The 25,719-nt window shown below is 35.6% G+C and overlaps 2 protein-coding genes and 1 non-coding gene across 3 annotated transcripts; all 3 read left to right on the top strand.

Annotated features, from left to right (window-relative positions):
- The first annotated feature begins 4,747 nt into the window (after positions 1-4,747).
- On the top strand, positions 4,748-14,032 carry LOC140744995 (protein takeout-like). Its single transcript, XM_073076734.1, has 5 exons — positions 4,748-4,906; positions 8,816-9,032; positions 11,962-12,092; positions 12,921-13,073; positions 13,831-14,032. Exons 1-5 carry the CDS (start codon positions 4,840-4,842, stop codon positions 13,980-13,982), a joined length of 720 nt encoding a protein of 239 aa, XP_072932835.1. The 5' UTR covers positions 4,748-4,839; the 3' UTR covers positions 13,983-14,032.
- Positions 14,033-17,852: 3,820 nt separating this feature from the next.
- Positions 17,853-17,924, top strand: TRNAE-CUC (transfer RNA glutamic acid (anticodon CUC)). Its single transcript has one exon. It is a non-coding gene; the product is annotated as a tRNA-Glu (tRNA).
- Positions 17,925-18,281: 357 nt separating this feature from the next.
- LOC140744996 (uncharacterized) lies at positions 18,282-20,497 on the top strand. Its single transcript, XM_073076735.1, has 4 exons — positions 18,282-18,444; positions 19,073-19,203; positions 19,572-19,727; positions 20,269-20,497. Exons 1-4 carry the CDS (start codon positions 18,431-18,433, stop codon positions 20,418-20,420), a joined length of 453 nt encoding a protein of 150 aa, XP_072932836.1. The 5' UTR covers positions 18,282-18,430; the 3' UTR covers positions 20,421-20,497.
- The last annotated feature ends 5,222 nt before the right edge of the window (positions 20,498-25,719 follow it).

Here is a 25,719-nt window from a genome sequence, read left to right as displayed (position 1 = left end):
CAAGTAGTATGTTCAAGTTGTTATCACTACTTAGCACTCGCCAACCTTGTATGAGACCTTAATAATTTGTAAAGTACGAGTACCTATCGTGCTCAAAATAGGACGCAAAAAGTGTTGCAGCTATTATTTATTTAAGTGTACAAAACAAGCAAAACTGACTTTATTCAACGCAGATTTATATCATGTTAAGCTGGTATTTACAGGAAAACATAACAAGTAATATCCAGTTAGACCTGATAGCCATCCCTATACAATATACAACACTAAACGCTACCTATGGTCTTGTTTACACTTTATATTTATTTATATTAAACACCCTTACGCTGTTTGTCCACCAACCACCGATAACGAGCCGATACCGATAATTAATGACGGCGCCGAAGTACCTAGCGTTCATACATTTATAATAGCAGCTTGTCCACCGAACGTCCGTCACCCGAGCACCGTCATCCCTACATACTTATGTGGCGACCTCCCGCTATTTGACAAGAGATGGCGCCACGAGTATTCTGAATCACGCTATCGAAGTTTTCTACATATCCTGCATATATACAAGCTCCGAACTGAGACTGTCGGAGCACGGCCGCTCCCAGGGCATGATCTTAAAATCGGCAAACTTAAAATCGGCCCGTCTCGATATCTCGTTGTCGGTATCGGCTCGGTGACGGTGTAGTGGACAAACAGCGTAAGAATAAGTGTTCATCACGTGGTTTCATAATATAAAATTAACAGCTTATTTTCTCGCAGTAATTAAATAAATTACATAAAGCGACGTTTAGAAGCCTAGTTTGTAACTCGGTCTTCCAAACGAAAGTCAGAGTTTTGAATCCCAGGCACAGACCTCTGATTTTAAATGTTATGTGCGAATGAGAAATGAATGATAGTTGCTTTAACAGTGAAATAATGAATGTTGAGGATTTTTTATAAGATTGAAAAGTAGCCAACGAGAAAATCATGCAGTCCACATGATAGCAAGTGGTCAATGCCATCCATGGATAACTTTTTTAATCGAGTTCTTTTTTTTCTTTTTTTTTATATATAATATAAGAGTAGCAGACGAGCATGCAGTCCACCTGATGGTAAGTGGCTACTGCCGCCCATGGACATCTGTAATCAACCCCAGATAGGATTAGATATTCCTACCTGAAGTCGGCCACAGATGCGCCGCTACCCCTGAGGACTAAGCTGGAACGCCTCGGAAAAGTCTGTCTCCCTTACCACACCCTTCAAACCGGAACACAGCAGCGCTTAACACTGCTGTTATTAGGTAGAAATAGGTGTGGCGGTGGTGCCGCCGGAGTCGAACCACAAAGGGTTCTACCACCTTCACAAATATACGTACTACTAATATAAGTACATTCATGACTTATATAACGAGGTTCACCAGAGTCCCATTTGATTAAACATAGATGAACGAAGGTTAGTAAAGGATTAAGCAGTAATTAATATGTGTGATAGTATTTATGAATTTGTATAGATTAAGGACCATGAAATGAGCTTGTGTGAGTTAAATTCCGGCAACGCACGTAGTGCTGTATATATTTATTAAAAAATCAACTCAATGAGAACAAAATGCAAATGTAAAATAATTAAAACATACACACTTTAAACTTCAACAAACTAAATATTAAATCTCGTGGATTTAGAAGGAAAACGGATGGACAAAGATATATCAATGTCATTTAAGATTAAAGTGTTCTTGAATGTAATAACCTATTTAAAGTAAGTAATTAAAATGGCTAAATGGTACTTAAATAAATAAATAATCGTACCTTCATGACAATTAAAATAATTAATAGCAATAGGTATCAAGTGAGTAATTACATACCACAATTATTGCAATTTAAGTTATTTATTAAAAATGTGTTGTCATTTATTTAAAATACATGGACAGGATATTGAAACAGACAGCGATCCGTGCACCGAGACGCATCAAAATCAAGAGCGTAATGACCAAATGTTACGAACGTTTTTATAGCAAGAGCAGATAAAGGAAATTGGTAGGTAGGAGCGTAGTCCGCTTTCAGCGTTTTTTAGAACTACCCCCGACAAACGCATGTACGTTAACCTTTACGCTAACTTTGAAACATTCTGTGAGGGTTCTCACAATATTATTTGTATCCTAAGTGATAGTATCCTGAAATTCTCAATAAAATATAATTTAATACAGTGAAAATTGCTTCATTCAGACAAAAATACAAAATATATATTCTTATTTGTTATTTATGTTTAGATCCCTCGAAATAAGCACACATGCTTTGAAAAAATTGTCAACAAAAACCGACAAATTTTAAAAATATGTTGGGCAAAGAACATTGAGATAATTTTGGTTAAATGTAATTGGTATCTCGACATATTATTTTAACAATATAATGATAAGGTTACACTAATGCCTTCAAATGTTAATTGACGTTAATTGAGTCAGGCACGCAAAGTTTTTCAGCTATGTGCGTATTAGAGATTCTTTACAGATTTATTCGTTATAAAGGTGAAGGAAAACATCGTGAAGAAGCCAGAGAGTTCTAAAAAGTTATCATAGGCGCATGATGATAAGTGCTTGGCCAGGCGCGGTGGACTATGGCCTAATCCCTTCTAAATCCATAAGAAACCCATGCCCAGCAAGGGCAGTATTGGGTCGTCGACGACGTAATTAAGAGAAATTATTATGACAATACTATTAGTATTTTTACAAAACAAAAATAGAAAACACATCTATTTTCCTATGTTTATGTAGATACATAAACTTAAAAATATATTATCTGGGTAAGAAAAAAAATGCGTTCTTTGAACAACATCAGGGAAATCAATTATAGGTTTTTTACAATTATTTATTTCTTAATTTCAAGGTAAGGTTTACACACGAGCACATCTGAGCTATTTAATACACAAGACCGGTTCATATTGTCTTACAAACATCTTATTCAAAAATGTCATTTTTGGCAGATTATAGGTATAAATATTTTACCTTGCCATTGTATTTTACTTTGCATATGTACGTATATTTAAAAATAACTCACTACCTGGTTCTAGAGGTCAAAACAATAAGACTTTATATATACAGTGTTTCCGAACATCAAAAGCACTAAATCGAATTGACATTTTTTTATAATATATATTTCACTTAGGATGCCTACAAACCTTCATTTACAAATCCATACAATTAAATAGTTCCCAGTTCAAATTACCCCAGTTCCGACAGAGCCAGTCACAAATCAGAAACTGATTTTTGTTCATCGAGTGCGGTAGCTGACTGACCCCATAGTCCTGTCACCATTAACCGTTTAAGGTTTCTTTCCATCAGAAATTGTGCAAAGTCGAGGTTAAGCTACGAAGATAAGGTAATCCAAAAAGATATGCTATGAAAATGTTATACCGACTGCGTTGCTCAGCTCGCATAGCTCCGATTCTTAGTCGTATCCCTTAATATAAAAAATATATCTTAGGTATCAGAGCTAAGTAAGCTAAGTAATCAAAATCAATCAATCCTATTGGTAGATTTGAAACATACCTTATCATCAACAACCCACACCGATTTCCTCGTAAAATTTTCTATTGCCTTTAGAAAATTATTATTAGTTGAAACAAAACGGACTTTCCATAATCTTAATCTAATCTAAATATATATAACTCAAAGGTGACTGACTGACATAGTGATCTCTCAACGCACAGCCCAAACCACTGGACGGATCGGGCTGAAATGTGGCATGCAGGTAGATGTTATGACGTAGGCATCCGCTAAGAAAGGATTTTGATCAATTCTACCTCCAAGGGGATAAAATAGGGGATGAAAATATTACTTCGTAACGCGAGCGAAGCCGCGGGCAAAAGCTCGTTTTGTATATAAGGTGGTATGCCTCTTGTTTTAAATTGGAGTTAAAATATAATCCGGACCTAGATTATGCCTTGTGGACTCAGAAATGTTCAGTGTACAATTTATTATAGGTAAAGGACCGATAAACAAGATTTATGAATTACAGAAATTCGTAGCACGTACTCGTGTTTGTGGTATTCGGAATATTCAAGGTTCTATTCAAAGTCAAAAGAGTTGAATGCTCCAGTCGCATCCTTAGTTAAGACATTTTATTACTATGTATTTATATTTGTATACAAAGGTGTAAGACTTTAAAGGTAGTTTAGCTATTGTTATGTTTGTAGTAATTTAAACTAGAATTAGGAAGGTGGTAGAACCCTTTGTGGTTCGACTCCAGCGGCACCACCGCTGCACCTATTTCTGCCTAATAACAGCAGTGTTAGGCGCTGCTGTGCTCCATTTTGAAGGGTGTGGTAATGGAGGCATACTTTTCCGAGGCGTTCCAGCTTAGTCCTCAGGGGTAGCGGCGCGGTATCTGTGGCCGACCTAGGTAGGAATATTTAATTCTATCTGGGGTTGATTACAGATGTCCATGGGCTGCAGTAGCCACTTACCATCAGATAGACTGCATGCTATATATATATGCCCCTAGCGGACTGTATCAGAACTGATTGGAAATGTATGAGAAATACGTAAACAAATACAAAAACAGTCAATTTTGTAAAAACATATAAACTCATACTAAGGGTACAAAACTGGCACGCAAAACCTAGTAGAGACTTTGAACCTAAAACCAAAGACTTACTTAGGATTTTACTTAAACTTACTCCAAAAAGTGCATATAGTCTTTCTAAAAATAATAAACACATGCATAAAACGTAGCGTTTCTTGTACTGTTGTTAATAACACTGCAAAAACGAGTTATGACCAATCCGATTATTGTGCTTTACTTTGTTGATAATCTCTGCATTTACTCGTATTATATAAAGTGAGGAACTTCAACTCACACTCAGTTTTCAAAGACGACAATGGCGAGTCGGGGCGTGATTTTATTTGCTGTGTTGGGTGCTTTCTACCTGTCCGGGGTTCAATCAGGTTGGTGGTTGATAAATAAATAATAAGCTAATATCTATTACAAATTCTTTAGTACCGTACGAAATTTAAGATTATTTCTGGAAAATTCATGTATTTATTATTTATTTAAATTTTATTTAACATCAAATAACACAATAATAGTAAAAATATAATAATACTAAGTAAATTAAAACTAAGTAAAATTAAATTATAAATAATACAATTTGTGCTGATAAAATAAAGATGATTAATAAGAGTTATTTAAATACCTTTATTTTGACTTAATACTCAACTTTAAAACTATTTTGTGATATTTTTTAATTTGTTATTTCCATTTTATATTTTTTAGTTTTTTAAGTTTCTTTTTATAAATGGAGGTGAACTTAAATTATTTTTAAAAGTTAGACCGGTTTGATTTCTACGATAAGATTAAAAATAGTGTTGTATTGAGACCATCAATTCATACTTAATTTAAATTAATAGATGGGATAAATAACTACGCATGCTTTTGAGTATTATATTATTTTATTGAATTTAATTACCTGAAGTTAATTGAAAGAAAAAAATAATGATTAACTGCTAGGGACTCCTTAAATATATAAGAATATACCAAAGATATATTGATTAATTATTACGTAATAAAAATACAATGGTATAATGCCGGATATAATTGTAAGTACATTTTAATTGTTATCACTTAATACAAAAGAATTGTATTACAAGGGAATTGATGTCACGTAACGAGTTATTGAGAATAGCAATAATTAACATATTATTATTGTTAGCTTTAGTAACATCATTCATGGAAAGTTTTGGGAGTACTCAAATATACGCGAATACAAGTATGTGGCTAATTATAATTTATTCGAGTGAATTCGGTACCCGCCACGAATACTCATCTGTTTTCCGGCGCTATGTCGGTTTTTTGTCGATAAACAATGGTAGTCCAGGGCATCTCGACCTATCAATCCGAAGGCCCGGGGTTGAAATCCCAGCACCCCTGATTTCTCAGAGTTATGTGCGTATTTAATAGTTTAATCACTTGCTTCAACGGTGAAGGAAACATCGTGGGAAATTAAAAAAAGTTCTCAAACATGTGTGAAGTCTACCAATCCGCAGTGCACTATGATCTAAGCCCCTCTCATTTTGGAATCCGATCCTAGCTGAGATTGTTTACAGATGCTACATGCGGCCGTGACCACTTATCCTCTATTAAACTGCATATTCGTGTTTACTCCATACTTGCTCAAGGCCAGTCAGTACCAGCCTCAAGTAGATTTGTAGTTAAACTTGAGTTAGTTAATAACTCCCGATTTACACTTGCATCGACAACTTACCATATATAGTATAAGGAAATTATACGATAAACCTCACTATTATTCGCTTAGGCCCAGCGACCTTGATGTAAGTACAGCTTCAAGAAGTCCAAATAGGCCTTCGTCGTCAACCCATTACTGTCCCACTGCTAAGCCCGGGTCTCCTCGGAATGAGAGTGATTACGCCATAGTCCACCGCGCTGCCCAAGTATTGGTAGATTTCACAAACCGTGGAGACCTTTTTTTTCCAATATCTTTCAGGTTTTCTATCGATGTTTTTTTCACCATTAAACTACGTGATATTTCGTTTATAATATACACATATCTTTGAAAAATTAGAGCTGCGTGCCTGGGATTCGAACCTTTTTTTTTTACGTGGGAAAACCCTTCATGGGTTCTTCTCAGCTGCGGGGGTGGCGGAGAGGATATGCCGGACTCCTACCGGCTAAAACCCCCCGGTGTACCTCTAGACGCCTTTTGTCGGGACCACGGGTGAGTGCTATTAGCGATAGCACTCAAACTAGTGTTTGAGTGCTATATGCTATATGCTCTATATTCTAGAAATCTATATCTATATTCTATCTATCTATAATCTATATTCTAGAAATGTTAATACACTACTTTGTTGTACTAGTTATAATATTTGTATGCTAGTCTAGTCAGTCTACTCAGTTTTATGAATAGAAATGTACTTCAATCCCATATTTTTGGTATAAAAAGTGGTCACCGAATGGGATTTAAAGGTGTAGAGCTCTCCGTGGTTCGACTCCGGAGGTACTATCGCTACAACAGTGATAAGCGCTGCAGTTTTGGTTTGAATACTTATAAGTATCCCAACTTAGTCCTCAGCAATGCATATGTAACCAACCCCACATAGGACTCTAATGCTATGCTATGCTATTGATTGAAGAAGTAAATGCAGGTTCATTTGCTTCTTCTTTAAAAATACCTGAATAGTTTTTTTACATCTAAATCAAAATCCAAGTGTAATACGTACTTAATAAAAAAAATTGTGTGATTTTGAAATTTGAATGGGACAACTAGTGACAGAAACCAGATTACCTCTAGCTCAACTCAGAATCCATTTAAAATTCAAAATCGTGAACATAATATAAGTTGAATGGCACGACTATGGCATAACTAGTGCCAAGAGACCGAATTACCACTAGGTCAGCACAGAATCCATTAAAAAATAAGAATCGCGAACATAATATTAAAAAACCACGTTTTATGAAGCTCTTCATAATATTTCCTCATTAACCATTTGGCTAAGTACCCGGCCTTGGCCTATTATGTATTTGTATTATGTACGTGTATTTTGACGGTCATTGTTGCCGTGGCTATGTATTCTTGTGTAAAAATAAAAACAAAATTGTATGTAGCAAATATTAGCGAGAGATCAGATCAGGTAAACATTTTATGAATAGTTTCCGAAAAAAACTGTGCAGGTATTTAGATGGTAGAGAATTTTAATCATTCAGTTAATAGGTACCATAATATAATATTCATGGTTTTCGCATAATTTGTGATTAGTAGACATCGGATTATATACACTATCAAAATGCTGAAATATGCATGCAAACAAGCACTAAAAAACGGCGAAATATGCACTAAAAGAGCAAAATCAAATTACTATTTATTATTAAGTTTTACGTTTATTTACCCAACTCGATATAGTATTTAGTCATGGCATTACGGCAAAGTTTTATGGACAAATCTAGAAATATTTTCCATTTTTGGCGAACCATAATAAATGACACGTCATATTTTTATGCTACCAAAATGGAACATATGAGAATATTGTATAATATCTACCAAACAAAAAAAATTTTATGAAGACATTTTTTTAATAAGTAGCTGAAAATAATGAACAAAATGGAAACCTTGAAATAATTATACCTTTATTAAAACTTCAATTTTTTCTTATTTCTGTAAAATCAAGGTCATCGTCTATGAAACTTTTAGTATTTCGTAACTAATCGTCATATTAGTCTAATACCTATTTATGGTAAGTTTGAATGGTATGACTATGACGTACGTACTTTAAATATGATCTTTACAACTGTTTACTTATTTAACGGGAAATAATATAAATGGGCGATGGTCCATTGTAAGATTACAGTTGGGTGATGACCCAACTGTAATCTTACAGTTATGTTACCGTAAAAACAAAACACCGAATACATATAACTACCGATAAAAGTACTATTCATGAAAAAGTAGTAAAATATGCTATAACGCCAAAAAAGTGGCGTATGCATTTGCATATGCAAATATGCAATTGCATATAATTCGATCTCTAGCGATTAGTTATCGATAGGTGCGATTTTGCTAGGACAAAAACAGTAATTTACTTTATGATCAGAACTTTATGTACCTACTGAAGATATACCAAAGGGTATGGCAGATGGCAAGGTTCCTTTTCTTGTTTAAAAACTTCAAACTAGTACAATAGCAGTGTACTGTCCACTTCTATAATGATAAGGGTTTAAAACAAAGTCCACTACACTGGGACGCGTAGATTGGAAGACTTCACACCTTAGGAATAGCTAATACTAGCTTAAATCCTTTAGAGCTTCTGTGCAATCGGTATTTTATGTAACTTTCTTTTCAGGATTGGTAACAAGATGTAAGACAGAAGACACGAAATGCGCGAAGGAGTCTGCCCAAGCGATGATAGCTCCATTCGCTGCCGGAATACCGGAGTACAATGTGAAGACCCTGGACCCCGTCACCTTCAAGAGGGTCGACGCGAGTTCCCCTAACCTGAAGCTGATCTTAACCGACATTACTATAACAGGATTGAAAGATACCATTGTTAAGAAAGTCAAGTTAGTATCTTAAATTTTTTTTAACAAAAAATACAACCGACTTCTATGTCACTACAAAGTAAAAAATAATTGAAATAAATGTTGGTTTAGTACATATTTCTGAAGTCGGCGCTCAATATATTTCGTTGGATAACGATGTAAACAGCGTGTCTAATATGAGCGCCGACTCCCGGCGTGTCTGGCCGGGTCCCGGGTTCGATCCCCGGCCAGACAGATTACTAAATGATGAATTTAGATTTCTGTTTCTGGGTCTGGGTGTTTGTGTATTTGTCTCTGTGTGTGTCCATAGCACCCACGATACAGGGAATCCTAGTGTGGGGCTGTGAGTGTAGAAAGTGTATAAGCGTAGCGAAAGCGTATTTTATCACGCCATTATAGAAGCAGACTTAAGTAAGAAGCCAATCAATCAGCCTATGCTTTTGATGCAAATTTGAAACAATGTCCACGTCCCGTCGTTATTCTAGAATATAATATCCTCTGGCCGCTATAACAACAAAAACTAAAAATAAAAAACATCAAAATAAATGGGAGACGTCATACAAGGACCCGCTATTTTTCGGCATATTTCGCTTTATCTATTGAACCGTAATACGTAAACAGTTAAAATTTTCACAAGACAATTACTTTTATGGCTATGAAAAAAATATATGACAATTGGGTGGTACGGAACCCTCCTTTTGTGAGGTCGACTTGTATTAGGAAACGTGTATGTTTCCCTGATAAAAAGTAGTATAATAATATGTCGTCTTCTGCGTACAGTATACAAAATATTTATTATAGGGTGAAATTTTGAAATGAGCCTTCAGGACCAAATCCTAAACTGTAAGCATCGGCGAAAAAAGCTGAAAACTACATCATTTGATTTTTTGAAAATCCGGGACTCGAACGAGTTCATTCAAATCAAAAAAATCATTGTAAAGAAAAAACCCTTTTTTTCATACAAAACGTTATTTTTTTTATATTTGAGCCTACCTTTACCTTTTTTTCAAACTCTTATGTATGAAAATATGATACTTTAGTATTTTAGACAAATATAACGACACCTTAACTGTCGAAATTTATTTAACCAGATCCGAATGTATTAAAAAGATTTACAAACATACAAAATATACGCGAAAAACCTAACCCTTCTGTGGCAGTCGGGTAAAAAAGTAGGTAAAACCCTTCGATCACTAATAAGAACGTAAAACCTCAAAAATATAACATTAAAAAATGCAAAAACGTTGAAAATACCGTAGATACTTCTAGTATATCTATTCAATAAATATTTGAACTATTTTAAAAACTGTCTACAGATTTTATGAAATCATTATTAAATACCCAAATAAATACCCTGTGGGAGGGTATAAACGGGTATTTATCGGGTTTAAACCCAGTACTGGGTTTAAACCGGGTGTTTTGCCCATCTCTAGTGATGACATACTAACATTTATATTAATACAATATAAAATTGTATAAACGTGATCATGTCTGAATTTACATTGATTGGAACCGCCCGCTCGCAGGGCGCTACCGCGCCCTGTTAGCTTAGTTTTATATTGTCTTATATGTTCCAACCTAACCTAACTAAATAGTCAATGATGAACTGGCTTTGCAATTTCATTAGAACCTACACCAAATATCTTCAAACACAACTTAATTATTCCCATCGGTTGAGGAGTTACATATTTTGACTCCGGGCCACATTATCAGACCCTTAAATAGTCAATGATGAACTGGCTTTGTAATTTCATTAGAACCTACACCAAATATCTTCAAACACAACTCAGTTATTCCCATCGGTTGAGGAGTTACATATTTTGTCTCCGAGCCACATTATCAGACCCACAAATAGCCAATGGTAAACTGGTTTTGCAATTTCATTACAACCTACACCAAATATCTTCAAACAAAACTCAATTATACCCATCAGTTGAAGAGTTGCATATTTTGTCTTCAGAACCCGCTCTGATCCTCATCATATTAAGATGGGACCAACTTGTAGCAATTGTACACACACGAATATATCTATATATATATAAACGACGAAGTTATGGCTGTTATATTCACATGGGTGGAGGAGTTCTCCTCATTTTCTCCAGAACCCATCGATGGATCCTAACCATATTTAAATGGGACCAACTTCCAGCTCGTCTCTATACAATAAAAAAAGAATTATTAAAATCGGTCCACTAACGGCGGAGTAATTTGTGTACATAAATAAAAAAAAACAAAAAGATACCGGCCAAATTGATAACTTAAGTTAAGTTAGTTGTTAAGTTAAGTGTGTAACCAGGTAATAATGTGATTTAGTACTGCCTGACACGTTGTGAGTCGGTAGAAACCGTAATTTAAATAAAAACTCGATTAATACGTTTTAGTTGGTTTCAGTCCCTTTCATGCAAAAACGGCCTTAACTTTTTTTCTTCAACTTTAAATGGTAAATGTGGTACCTTTTTGAAATCTCTATTAACTGGACATATTTTTTTTTTGCGCAATGTACACTTATAGTCCAGTGCACTTTTTTTTCACCGCGACGAGTCAAGTTGAGGGAACATTGTAAAAAATTAAAATCTAAAAATATCCCTATTTTTTTCATGGTTCATTTACATCTTTTAACCAATTTACATTTCAATATGATAGACCAACTATCTGATAGTATTTAACAGAAAAAATAAACACTGCATCACCAAATTTGTACACGCAGTTAACGAAAGAAGATGAAGAGGCCTGAATTTCTCAAAAAATCTAAATCAATTGATAGTGCAAAAACGGTGAAACTTTTATTAATGTATTTTTTTTTTTCCCAGAGAGGTCAGACCCTCACCTATGTTCTCCCCAAGTTTGTCGTGGTACTTACGGGACACCCTGTATACCTAATATCGATATATCCATCAAGGAAGGTCTTACGGTATTCAAACATTCATTATGCTCAAATATTTGATTACAGACGTGACAAATCGAAGAACAAAATGTTCTTGAAGTTCGTAAGCTCTGTGCAGTTGGAGGGAAACTATGAAATGAAAGGACAACTGTTGATTCTGTCTATGGAAGGAAAAGGGCCACTCCATGTCACATTGAGTAAGTATTACTGTAGAACTGTTACTATTACAACAACACAATTGTCATTCAAACTATAAACCCGACTGATTTAAAAATATCCTATGTTACGCCTACAATTTATACGAAATCAACGACACCTCATATCGACGATGTAGTAGCAATAACTCGTATCTCATTTTTTTTTACGAAAAAGCGATTTTTGCATATTTGGACCTAAAATGACGTATCACAGGTCGTCCTTAAGACATTGGTGTCTTAAGCTTTAAGGACCTTAGGTTTAAAATTGAGCAAAATATTAAAGTGTAGCCAAAACGTTCTATGTCTTTTTAAAGTAGCGTTTCTTCTTATGTAAAGTAGCGTTTTTGAGTTACGAGTTATTGCCGATTCGTCGTCGATATGTTAAAAGCCGTTTGGGTTGGGCAAAACATGCCAAAAAATGAGAAATATATACATACATAAGCACGCTACTTTTCCAACATTACCTTTTGCAGTTAAGTACATATAAGTTATATGTCATGATACGTACAAAAATTATATAACATAAACTATCGTAAAAAGATGGCATGCTCCATGTTTAATTTTTCAAGATACATTTTATTTCCGTGATCATAGCTCAATCTATCTTAACCTCATATTATACTTCTTTCTTTTTCTTTTTAGTTTTTAAAACAAATTATTTTTAAGTATATTTTCCACACACTGCATTTCTTTTTTTAATTACTTATACGTTGGCTTGAAAATTTTAGCTTAATCAACTCTGTTTATTACATAGTAAGGTTATTTGTACTGATGTGTCTAAATAATGCCAATAAGCATATTTATCAATTAGCATACTATTGTTTTAAGGAAAAGCCGAATTCAGCGTGGAAGTGGACATATTCGACATTGAAAAAGATGGAAAAACATATTGGGATGCAAGGGATTGGAAATATTCCTACGCATTGAAGGACAAATCCGACGTCGAATTCGAAAACTTATTTGACGGAAACGAGGATTTAGGTAAAAGGATATATTGATACACTTGTACGAGTAGTCATTGCATAAATACATTTCGCGATATTATATTTTTTATAGTATAGAAGTAGCAAACGACCATGTAGTTTATCTAATGAAAATCAGTAAACAAAATCATACTATTAGATAAGAGTCCACCCTTATATCGGCTGCAGATACGTTGGTACCCCTGAGGACTAAGTATGTACGCCTCGGATAAGTATGTCAACGTTGCAACGCCTTTCAAACCGAAACATAACAGAGCTGAACACAGGTGTTAGTTTAGTCAGAAGTAGGTATGGGGGTGGAGTCTCCGGAAACGAACTAATGGGTTCTTCCGAGGCGTTTCAACTTAGTCCTCAGGAGAATTCACGCATCTGTAGACAACAGGTAGGATAAAAAAGCCAACAATATAAAAAAAAAACCTTAGCTAGTAGCACGATGAAATAAGGTCCTAAACCAATAACATAAGGAGAGCCAGTACTAAAGTTTAACTATAATTACCAAGCTTTTATAGCTTCACCTGTATATACAACATTTATAAATACATACGTATGTAAACGGAATTTTTGAACTTTGACTTTGACCACTTTGAACGGTCCAATTAATTATAAATTCAGAACACTTATCAAGAACCGAAAGACAGAAAATACCCGATTTTAATCATCTTGTCCCATTCATGAGGATTGTTAGGATTAGTGATTTTCCTTGTGTGGCTTTAGCGTGGTTTTAGTTTTTTAACTATAACTATTTTTAATTTCAGCTAATGCAGCGCGTGAGATAATTAAGGAAAATGGCAATGAAATTATAATGGAGGTCGGTACCCCAATGATTGATGCCACCATGAAGGAAGTGTTCGCCGACGTCAAGTCGATGTTCCACACACTGTCTGCTGATCAACTATCATTAGACTAATTTTAATGTTGATTTATGGTGTTAAGTAACAATAAAATTGTATTTGGTGATTTTTGTCGATTTAATCATTTCCCTTCTAGGGGTACCCAATGGGTAAAACAGATCCTATTACTATGATTCCGATGTCTGTCCATCTGTTCGTCTATCACGCTACATCGGAACCGCTAAGTTTAAAAAATCTAATTTCAATCGACTTCCTATAAAACTTATATGTAAAAGTACATTTCCTAGTAACATTAAGTATTATAACACAAATAAATATAATAATATTTGTATAGCTGCAATAGCATCTAAACAAACATCCCTGTTTACACATCCATATTTTCCGCTACAACTAGTGTAATGATTAGTAATTTTCCCTGCACTAATCTAAATATACTTGGTTTAAGTTTTATGTCAAACACTTGTACTGATCTTTATTTATTTGCAAAACAATTTATCACGGTCATGATGAATGTAGTTTAAACTAAATTACGTAAGACGTAAGCCAACAATTTAGTAAGCAGTCTCTAATGAAGATCTGTAATTAACTGCGTAGAATTAGTGTTCTAACTTTCTTAACCTATTTTCAACATTTTTAAAAATCTTTCCAAGTTATTTGAATGAGGATTCTACTCATGTCGCCTGGCGATTACAGTATCAGCCTGACCCACAGAGAATTTAGAGATTAATATTCGAATAAACACAAATAAACAATCAATTTAAACTCCTGTTCTTAATATGAATATTGGTCTCCTTGTCTTTCTTGTCTTGTATTCATATTGAAATCAGTATAGGATGACTATAGAAATCTACACTTATAAACCTGACCAGGGTTCGAATTAGAAACTTCCATAAGATAATCGCTGGAAGACACGCAGGTCATTAAAGTGACCGTTAATAATTCCAGACATAAAAGCATTTTCGCTTACAGTTGTACATAAAACAAACATTAAGACATCTGCAAAGATTAAACTTCCAAAGTTAAATTCCAGAACATACCCTTATCATTTAAGTGAATTTGTTTCCCCGCCAACTTTGTTATTATACAGCGTGCCCGTACCTTTAACTAAAGCAGTTACTGTGGTCTAATTAATATTATTGTCATTTTTAAATTTTTACAAAATATAATTGATGATCTTTATAAAGTTTATAGCCAGTGTGGACCAAGGACCACCACTACGCCTAATTCACTCATCGAATTAAGACACTGAAAATCAGTGGCCGTGGTTTGGTGCGGAGAGGCTAAGTGTGGCTGTGGACCCTTTTGTTAAATTTTCCTGCAGCAATGCTCTGATTTGAAAGTTATGTTTACTATTATTTATGCCACATAATTTTGTCGTATTTTTTACAAATAAATATTTATTTCTTTCTTTCTAATTGCAGGTTAAAGACGCTCTTGCGTTTGGGTGGAAGGGTCTTATTAACTGGTGACTCGTATTTGAAACATACATCTTATTCCTTAGGGGTGGCTGCATAGTTATTTACTGCTTCCAATGTGAAATATAGAGTGAAAAATAACGTAGGTACTTACTATAATATGTACCTAGTATTATGTGTTTGTTTTTTTAGCGTGTTGTTCCTAATTATATCTCGTTGTTCTCATACATATATAATGGAAAAGTAAATAAATGACTTCACTATTTATTTTACGCTTATGATATAAAAGTATAAATAGATGTACAAATATAATTTTTAGAATCATTTCAGAAGCTAACAAATGGGTTTAACAGTGATTTTGTTTTTTGGTGCATTATTATATTTAACTAGTGCGAATGAAGGTAAAAGTTAAGATCATTTTGTATTGTTACCACTATAGTAATGCGTTTTGGTTACATGTTTCAATGTATTTTTGTTACTTGAATTTCATTAACTAAAGAATATACATGCATTGCATGAGTTGTTGCATAACATTATTTTTTGTTATTGTTACCTTTTCATTAACTGAAAATCTATACTTAATCATATAAAAATGACTTATGGATACAAAAAATACAACAAAAACATACACATTGATAATTATGCACGTGAAACCATTACTTTTTGTGTAACTGTTCCAAAAGATTCTTTCAACAAGGTTTTTACATACCCATGTCTTTAAAAAATAAGTACCTACCTTCTTGGAAAAAAATAGTACTGTGGTAAATTTATGAAACCCTTTGATTATAAATATTCATAGAATTTAATTAAAAATGGTTACCTTATATCATAACATGCTCTCAATTTGTCCTTTAAAATAGCACCATTTATTCACAAGTGCAAGGCGGAAGATTCCAAATGTATCCTACAGTCAACTCAAGTGGCGATCCCGATTCTTGGAGTCGGGATACCTAATCTTGGCGTGGATACCCTGGATCCTTTGACTATTGACAGGATAGACGCCAGTTCACCAAATCTTAAGCTGATACTCACTCATGCAAAACTTGCTGGACTTAAGGATTGCGTGGCTAAGAAAGTCAAGTAAGTGTCATTATCATAACTCACGTTTACGCTCATTGCAGAAGGTGATAGGTTACTATCCTCTTTACCTATAATTTGCTTAAATAACTAAATTCGTCTAATAACTATCGCGTCAGGTTTTTCGAGCGTAAGTCGCTGATTTCATTATTTATAATAATAATAATAATTGTTTATTTCAATCTCTAAGGATCATAAATCATAATAAACAAAACATCAATTCGGACATCTTGGAACTTTCGGTTAACTTGTATCATTCGGACATATTTGCAACGCCCTTGAGCACTATCCCATATGAGATGTCGTTGGAATTCTAAGTTGTGGGAGTGATTTGAGCTATGTTTTTAAGCAGTCGGGTAATTGTTTTTTAACCGACTTTAAAAAGGAGGTGGTTATCAATTCGGCCGGTATGTTTTTTTTTTTTTTTATGTATGTACACGAATTACTCCGCCGTTAGTGGACCGATTTTAATAATTCTTTTTTTATTGTATAGGGACGAGCTGGAAGTTGGTCCCACTTAAATATGGTTAGGATCCATAGATGGGTTCTGGAGAAAATGAGGGGAACTCCTCCACCCATGTAAATATAACAGCCATAACTTCGCCGTTTATGAACCTATTTTAATGCCTTTAATTTCGTGTGTGGAAAATTGCTACAAGTTGGTCCCATTTAAATATGATGAGGATCAGAGCAGGTTCTGGAGGCAAAATATGTAACTCCTCAACCGATGGGTATAATTGAGTTTTGTTTGACGATATTTGGTGTAGGTTCTAATAAAATTACAAAGCCAGTTCATCATTGACTATTTAAGGGTCTGATAATGTGGCTTGGAGTCAAAATATGTAACTCCTCAACCGATAGGAATAATTGAGTTGTGTTTAAAGATATTTGGTGTAGGTTCTAATGAAATTACAAAGCCAGTTCATCATTGACTATTTAGTTAGGTTAGGTTGGAACATGTAAGACAATATAAAACTAAGCGAGCAGGGCGCGGAAGCGCCCTGCGATCGGGCGGTTCCAATCAATGTAAATTCAGAGCTTACCTTAATGCATGATCACTTTTATACAATTTTATATTGTATTAATAGAAATGTTTTTATGTATTCACTAAAAAGGGTGAAAAAATTTTTTTAACAACAAACTCATATTAGACACGCTGTTTACATCGTTATCCAACGAAATATATTGAGCGCCGACTTCAGAAATATGTACTAAACCAACATTTATTTCAATTATTTTTTACTTTGTAGTGACATAGAAGTCGGTTGTATTTTTTGTTAAAAATTTTTACTAATTATTTATTGTATGTTTGCGATACGACAAATGATAAAATAAAAAAAATAAATCCAATAAAAAAAAAATTAAAAATTATATTATCTTAAGCATTAATTTTTAATTTACTACTAAATGTAAAATTTGGCTTGTTTGTCATCATCCGATATGGTCTAGTGGCTAGGATACCTGGCTCTCACCCAGGAGGCTCGGGTTCGATTCCCGGTATCGGAAAAGTTGATTTCACTTTTTTAAATCATATTACAATTTATTTTTAGTTTATATTACGAATTTTATTTATATTTCTTGTTGTCTAATAAATAAAATACATTTTTTTCTTTCAGTTTTTACTTACATACATTTTTTTGTTAATGTTACCATGTTAACATTTTATATAATAATTCTACTAGTTTAAGTTGAAGTAGCAAATAAGTAGATATAATTATGCATTATTCTGTACTTAGCAAGCAATTGTTGTATTCGCAATAATAATATAATAGACAATTTGTTACATATTATTTAGCATTATATTGCTATTTTTCACACGAGTTGCATAGAATATATCTTAGTTGCTAAACATTTTATAGTTTACATCCTGGATATATAATAATTAACTGTCCAACGTCAACTTTTTGCGAATGTGTAAATGAAAACCATTTTAGAAGTCAAAGTAAAACAAAACTGACGTAAATACGGATTTTTATATCTTATATATTATTTTTAAACAAGTGAATGATTTAATGATAACCATTACGTACGTGATATTTACCAAAATCATTTATTTATCCCGTCTTCCTACTTAGATATTATACAGCACTGATATTAATAATTAAAAAAGGTTTTTTTTTTACCAGATAATGATTATTATGTTATTTTCCATGAATAATGTTTTAAATACTATTATGAATTAAACATCAAGGTTGAAAAGTTAATAAATGATCCTTATTAAAAATAACTGAAAACCTTACATAATTAACCTTGCAGTAATCGCTTAATTTTCAAGCATATCATTACAAAATATCGTAACATTTTTTATTTAAAAACTATCGATAGACATCCTAATGAAAAGTAAACACCGTTGCCTGGATATTAGGAATGCCAGAGGAGCACATACGAATCGCCGGCTTTAAAAAACAGTTCTTTTTTTATTTTCTACGACCATAAATATGTGAATAAATTTATGAAGGACATCAGGCGAACTTTCTCCAATATTTAGCACGTTCGTATCAACAGACTTTATTCGTTTTGTACCCAAGGTCTGTGTTTGTAACAAAAATTAACATATAAAGCAAACTATGGACAACTTCCACAAGCCAAGTAGTTGTGGATGGAATTCCTGCCTTCGGCGAGTAAGCCTAATCATATTATTATTTTCTTTTCAGGCGCGATGTAGTAAAATCTAGGCTTTATGTGAAAGCTGAGTGTTCAACAGAGATGAACGGACATTATGACATGTCTGGACAATTGCTATTTCTGTCTATTAGAGGACATGGCAAATTCAAAGTTATAATAAGTAAGAACACATTACACTTTAAATACGCTGGAAATATGTAGAATATATCCTTTCGCCAAATTTAAGGCCAATTAAATAATAGTAACAGTCAGTAATTGCTGTGATTCTTCCAATACTTAATCAATTTAAATTAAGACTCCATACCTAATTTTACATTGAAGTAATGAAACGTTGATATGTGATAACGAGGCATAAGATGTCACACTTGTTTTAAAGACTCCCAAGTTTTATTTCGGATAAGGTGTTCAGATGTGGAACAAGTGTAAGTGGCTATACTAATACTAGTAATATTAAAGCAAACCTGTAGGTATATCAGACATTTATAACATTTAGAAACTATTTTAAAAGAACATCTCAATCTATAATAGGAAAAGGAGTATTTTCCGTCACCTGCGCCTTAGCCAAAACAACGAAACCCGATGGTAAAATCCATTGGCATGTGAAAGACTGGAAGTACACATTCGAGCTTCGAGACAAGTCGACTTTGGTTTTCGAAAATCTCTTTGAGGGCAATGAACTTTTAGGTAAGCAAAAAATACTTTTAATAATAATAAATTAGGATATTGGCTGTTTTTTTTGAAGAAATCCATGTAATTTAAATACCCATATATGCGCAGTTGAACCTTGTTAATTTGAATAAAAGTATTTTTTTCCAAATTTTACACAAAACTCTAACAATTCATTAATATATTTTCATTGTCACGCTAATGCAATATTTTATGCAATACAATATATGCTCGTAAGGTAGTTGTTAGTAATAATAATTTTGTATTAAGTCACAACAAGGATTTTGCATGGATTTCTGATATAGTATATAGGTAATAGCATTATGATTCTATCATATTAATTCAATCTTTGGTACGCTCTGCAGCATAAAGAGTTTGACGGATCAGAACATAACAATTTGAGTTGAATTCGTCTAAATCGAGGCCATATTACTTAACCTTTATGAGGAATTATTCCTTACTTACTTTAATTTTTTGTTTGTTTGTATAATAATTACTAGTTTCCCTACTGTCTCTCTCCCACATCTACATATATTAAATAATCTATTCTGTTTAACAGCTCGGGCAGCACGAGAGGTGATTGACAGCGGTTCCAATGATGTCGTGTTGGAAATTGGTAAGCCAATCTTTGACAGTATCATGGGGACAATTACATCTACCATTAATCAGTTCTACGATGCAGTGCCTGAAGAAGATTTAGCATTAGATTAAACGTTGACTTAAGAACAGCCTTACCTCCCTTAGAGTGAGTCTTATTTAATATTTCTCATATTTTATGTAAATAAGTGTACATTATATTATAAATATTGTAATTTAGTATTTTTTATTTATTTGTGCTTTAAAATAACCTTTCTCCCTTTCAATGCAAAAAGCTAAGGTCAAATTCAAAATATTGCCATTTTTATCTTATAATAAAACACATACTGTTACGAATAAATCGACAAAAAAATATGTTAGAAAAAGAGGTTTTTACTAATATTCGCAGGAGAAAAAGGAAAATACATTTGAGAACTTTATAGAGAAGTCTTGTGATGGAATTGGTTTAAACTAGTTATACTTACTTCCAATAATATAATTAGAGTTCGAAATTTATAAGAGATATAACTAGGTACATTTGCGTTTATTGTAACTTAGACTACGTTACGTTATAATTTTACAAAAATAACATAATTATACTATGTGTATACAATTTTGCTAATTTTACGTAATAAAAGTTATTATGTACTAAGATATTCTGTAGCAAAAAGTAATTGACGTCTACAATAGTGCACATGTATTCCATACATTGTTAAGTAATGAGTAATACTTTAAATTTTATAGCGTTCCTTTGATCTCTATTAAAATAATATTCCAGCAATAAAAGGTACTTAGTTGAATATTACATTACATTAATATTAAACTGCATAATAAAAGCAAGATCATAAAGCATAATAATAGATACTTAAAATTAGCACGAATAGCAATACATTTGCATATAACATAGTCGATATATTATTTTCGTCAACCCTTTACTGTCCCACTGCTGAGCACGTGTCTGTTCTTAGAAGGGTTTTAGATCATAGTCCACCGCGTAGGCCAAGTGCGATTTAAATATTCCGTAGTGACGATTTTTTTTGTTTTTATAATAATTACAAGTTTCCCTATTGTCTCTTTGCCACTTCTACATTCACGAGGATAGTAAATAATATTATAATTATCTATTTGGTAAACTTCATACACCCTTGAGAACCATTTCGTAAGATATCGCAGGCGTGCAGGATTTCTCACGATATTTTCTTACTATCTAAGCAAATGCAAAAGTAAGCAAAAAATAAAATAATTTATTTATTTGACATACATAATTTGAAAAATTAAAAGTACAGGTTTAAAAGCAATTTTGACTAGATATTTTATTATCACGTGCAATAAAAATACGACTTTTGGACATGGTCAGAGGTCCAAATAACAGGAAATTATAATCTGTTGTACATATGTACCTGTATAATAAAAGATTGAGTTGAAAAAAATAAATACTGTAGCAGTACATATATTTTTTACTTTTCCTTATAGTACAAACCGCTTAAGTAAGTAATAAATGTCCCAAATAAGATTTATATTGTTATAAAAAAACATGTTTGTAACATAATTGTAAAGGTGAAGACAGATTTTAGGGTTTAATTGAGGTATTAAACCCAAAAATCTGTCTTCACCTTGATAAGAAATAAAAAAGGCAAAACAATATAGAAATGAAAAAAAATCATAAGGATTGCTCAAAATAATGTTACGAATTTATAATTATTGTAGCGCGGGAACACTTTTCGGTTTTATTATTTTAAAAAAGGAAGGTTCGATTTGCCCGACGGATCCCCAAACATCGTACGATGTCCTTGCCGGCGCCTGACCAATCAGGAGCGATCGTACGATGTGCAAGGATACCGCGCATGCGCCTGAGCTTATGCCTTGCGCCGTGTTTTTGAGAATAAAGCAGAGTTGCTTTGGAGCCGCGCGAGTGAATGCGTCTGCGCGCCAGCGTCTTCCGTTGAGGCCCCTTTTGTTAAATCTAAGTTTTTGTTAAACAATCCAAGTTTTTTATAATAAATAAAAGTTTTGTTATAAATTGGCGCCCAACTTAGCGGCCGAACGTATTCTTTAGTTTCGGATAGTGGAAAATGCCGACGACGAGACAGCGTGTTGTGGAGAAGGAGGACGTCGTTCCAGTGGAGGACTCTAGCTCCACTGAGGAAGAGCCTGTTACCGGCGCGACGGCGCCGACGCAGTATGGACCTTCTGAACAATTTCTGTCCACCTTACTGGAAAACATCGCGAAGACGCAAGCGGAGGCAAATAAGGCGCTTATCAACGCGCTACTCGCGGCGCCTCGTGGAGTCGTGAACTCCGAGGCGTCGTCTCCTGAGGTAGCGGCTGGCCCGACGAGTCCGACGACGGCTGCGATGACGTCGTCGTTCATAGACCACGGGGCAGTACCGGCCGCAGGCGGCAACTTCACCGCGTGTACGGCGCGGTTTGACGGCGCATCAAACGACCCAGAAGTACTGGAGGCGTTTCTGGACTCCGTGGGAGTGTATAAAGAGTGCGCCAATGTTTCCGACGTGCACGCGCTGCGAGGCCTGCCTATGCTCCTCTCTGGGGACGCCGCCGTGTGGTGGCGCGGCGTACGAGACTACGTGACTACGTGGGCGGACGCGAAGATGCGTTTGCGGGCCATGTATGGTGCTCCTCGACCAGCGTACAAAGTGTTGCGTGAGGTGTTTGCCCGCGAGCAAAGAGAAGTGCAAAGTGACAAATTTATTAATGGCATTAGGTCCCTTATTGCGCAATTGCCATATCGTTTAGCGGACGAGTTACAAGTAGACATTGTGTACGGACTCCTAGACCGGCGTATTCGCAAACGTGTTCCCCGCGAGTGTGTGATAGATTTAAATCATTTGATTGAGAGGGCACGGGTAGCGGAAGACGCGGCACGAGAAGTAAAATCCAGTCAGGCAAGTGCAAAGCGAACCTCGGGTAAGTCCAATGAAAGTTTTCCCGCGCTTACTGATTCGACTGAGTTACCGCGTAATACAAGGAGACCGCGTTGCAGCGCTTGTAGAAAATTCGGGCATTCAGTAGATGAGTGTGTTAATCAGTCACGAGTAGGTGGACCGAATAAAGTAATTAAGTGTTATGGTTGTGGGAAAGTAGGCGTGATTAGGTCGAAATGCGACGTGTGTAATAATTATAACGCTAAGCCCACAGATTTCCACGTTGCTGTTGTCGAAGCGACGAGAACGAAAATGTTAGGTTCGGACACCGCGCGTAAATGTGACCGTAAATGTACGTCCGACGCCGGACACGAGTCCGATGTCGTTGGTAGGTTTGATCATGTACAGAAGTTAGACGTCAAAAGTAGGTATAATTTCGAGTGTACGTCCGACGCCAGACACGGGTCTGACGTCAATGATAGGGTCGACAGCGTACAGGACTCTGACGTCGACGGAAGGTCAGAGGTCAAGTGCACGTACGACGTCAGATGCGAGTCTGACGTCGAACACTACTTTGATGTCGATTTTAGTACCGTTACAAGTAAGAGTGCTATTCAACCGTTATTGAATATTAGCGTTATGGGTCGTCGAGGTGTGGCAGTTATGGATACTGGTGCTACACATTGCATAGCCAGTCCGTCCCTGTATAAAATATTATTAGACTCTAACATAAAATTTAGGAATGTCGAATATAGGATACGTTTAGCAGATGGCTCTCGAGTAGAACGGGAGTTATTGGAAGCCAGCGTTACAGTGACCGTAGAAGGTCGCGAGATACAGACGGATTTTTTGGTACTGCCTGGCGATAATACTAGGACACTCCTTGGTATCGAGTTTCTGTCCCGTGCGGGTATAGTGATGGACGTTGCGCAGGGTAAGTGGATATTCGCGGACGAACCCGATCGTCACTATTATTTTAGGCAAGAGCACTCGCGGAACGCCCCCGCGAAAGAATTGATGTTCGCCAGTTCCGCAGATCTCTCCTTGCGCGCCGATGAGGGAATCAAACTTACTCACCGGCAGAGACGTACTTTAGATGATTTTATACAGCGAAGAACCGCGCAGTTCGCCCTGAATGGACCTGCAACGGAGTTCGCAGTACATCATATAAAGGTAAAGCCAAACCAGGAGCCAATCGCGTCGCCGCCATATCGTTTATCCCAAAATAGGAAAGAAGCTCTACAGAACGAACTAGAGAAGCTCCTTCGAGATGACGTCATCGAGGAATGTGAGTCCCCTTGGGCCTCTAATGTCGTACTAGTATCGAAGAAAGGGGGTGGATGGAGACTGTGTATTGATTACAGGAAACTCAATGCCGTCACCGAGCCAGACCGGTACCCGCTCCCTCGCATGGAAGACATACTGCATGCAGCCAAGACTAGTAATTTCATGACGACATTAGATCTAAGGTCGGGATATCATCAGGTGAACGTGGCACTTGAAGATCAAGACAAGACAGCTTTTACGAGTCCATTAGGTACGTATAGGTTTAAACGTATGCCAATGGGATTGCGTAATTCAGGAGCTACATTTCAGAGGCTCATTGATCGTTTTCGATCTAACCTGAAAGGTATTGAACTATTTGCTTACTTGGACGATTTGGTAGTACTATCTCCTGGGCCCTTCGAGAGACATTTAGCAGATCTGGAAGCGGTTTTCGAGCGACTGGAAATGTTCAAGCTGCGTGTTAACAGGGAGAAAAGCCATTTCGCGTGTGATCAGGTAAAGTTTTTGGGCCATGTGATCGTTCCGGGAGGTATCCAAATGGACCCCGAAAAGACTGCTGCGATTGAGAGTATGGGAAGCCCAAATAATATCAAAGAGTTAAAGTGTTTTATACAAACTGCAAGTTGGTTTCGTCGTTTTATCAATAATTACGCAGAGGTGGCGAGACCCCTCACGAACCTATTGAAGAAGACCAGCTCCTGGAAGTGGGGTGCTGAAGAAAAACAAGCGTTCGAGCATATTAAAAATCTTTTGGTAAGTGCTCCAATTCTGCGACAAGCAGATGAGACGAAACCTTTTATTCTTTGCACAGATAGCAGTGCATACTGTTTAGGTGCGGTTTTGATGCAGGGGGAGGGCCCTGACGAAAGACCGATAGAGTATGCGAGCCGACTCCTTACTAGCGCTGAACGAAATTACTCGACGACAGAGCGCGAGGCCTTGGCGGTCGTATGGGCTGTAGGTAAGTTCCGTGGCTATATAGAAGGAGCGAAGATTACTGTTCGGACAGATCATCAGCCACTACGCTGGCTTATGAGCCAACGGTCACCGTGCGGACGACTGGCTCGATGGGCTCTGGTGTTGCAGGAGTTCGACCTTGTCATCGAATACACGCCCGGTCGGTCTAACGTAGTGGCAGATACGCTGTCACGCCCAGCATGTGCGCAAGATCCGGACTCCGATATGTATATGGCAATTGTAGATATGCCGAGGCGAAGCAAAGCTGACGTCCGTGAAAACCAGCGAAAGGACCCAGAGGTGTG

The sequence above is a fragment of the Epargyreus clarus genome, unplaced genomic scaffold (assembly GCF_041222505.1).
Source record: "Epargyreus clarus isolate Ecla_fem2 unplaced genomic scaffold, WU_Ecla_fem_2.2 ptg000009l, whole genome shotgun sequence".
In the NCBI taxonomy this organism is placed as follows: domain Eukaryota; kingdom Metazoa; phylum Arthropoda; class Insecta; order Lepidoptera; family Hesperiidae; genus Epargyreus; species Epargyreus clarus.
Note: the sequence above shows the minus strand (reverse complement) of the source record. Positions and strands in the feature narration are given on the sequence as shown.

Excerpts from the sequence above, each read along its gene's own strand:
- LOC140744995 (XM_073076734.1), top strand. The coding sequence starts at position 4,840 with ATGGCGAGTCGGGGCGTGATTTTATTTGCTGTGTTGGGTGCTTTCTAC. Across the intron at positions 4,907-8,815 it reads CCTGTCCGGGGTTCAATCAG|GATTGGTAACAAGATGTAAG; the intron begins GTTGGTGGTTGA and ends CTTTCTTTTCAG. Across the intron at positions 9,033-11,961 it reads ACCATTGTTAAGAAAGTCAA|ACGTGACAAATCGAAGAACA; the intron begins GTTAGTATCTTA and ends ATTTGATTACAG.
- LOC140744996 (XM_073076735.1), top strand. Across the intron at positions 19,204-19,571 it reads CAAATTCAAAGTTATAATAA|GAAAAGGAGTATTTTCCGTC; the intron begins GTAAGAACACAT and ends AATCTATAATAG. Across the intron at positions 19,728-20,268 it reads TGAGGGCAATGAACTTTTAG|CTCGGGCAGCACGAGAGGTG; the intron begins GTAAGCAAAAAA and ends TCTGTTTAACAG.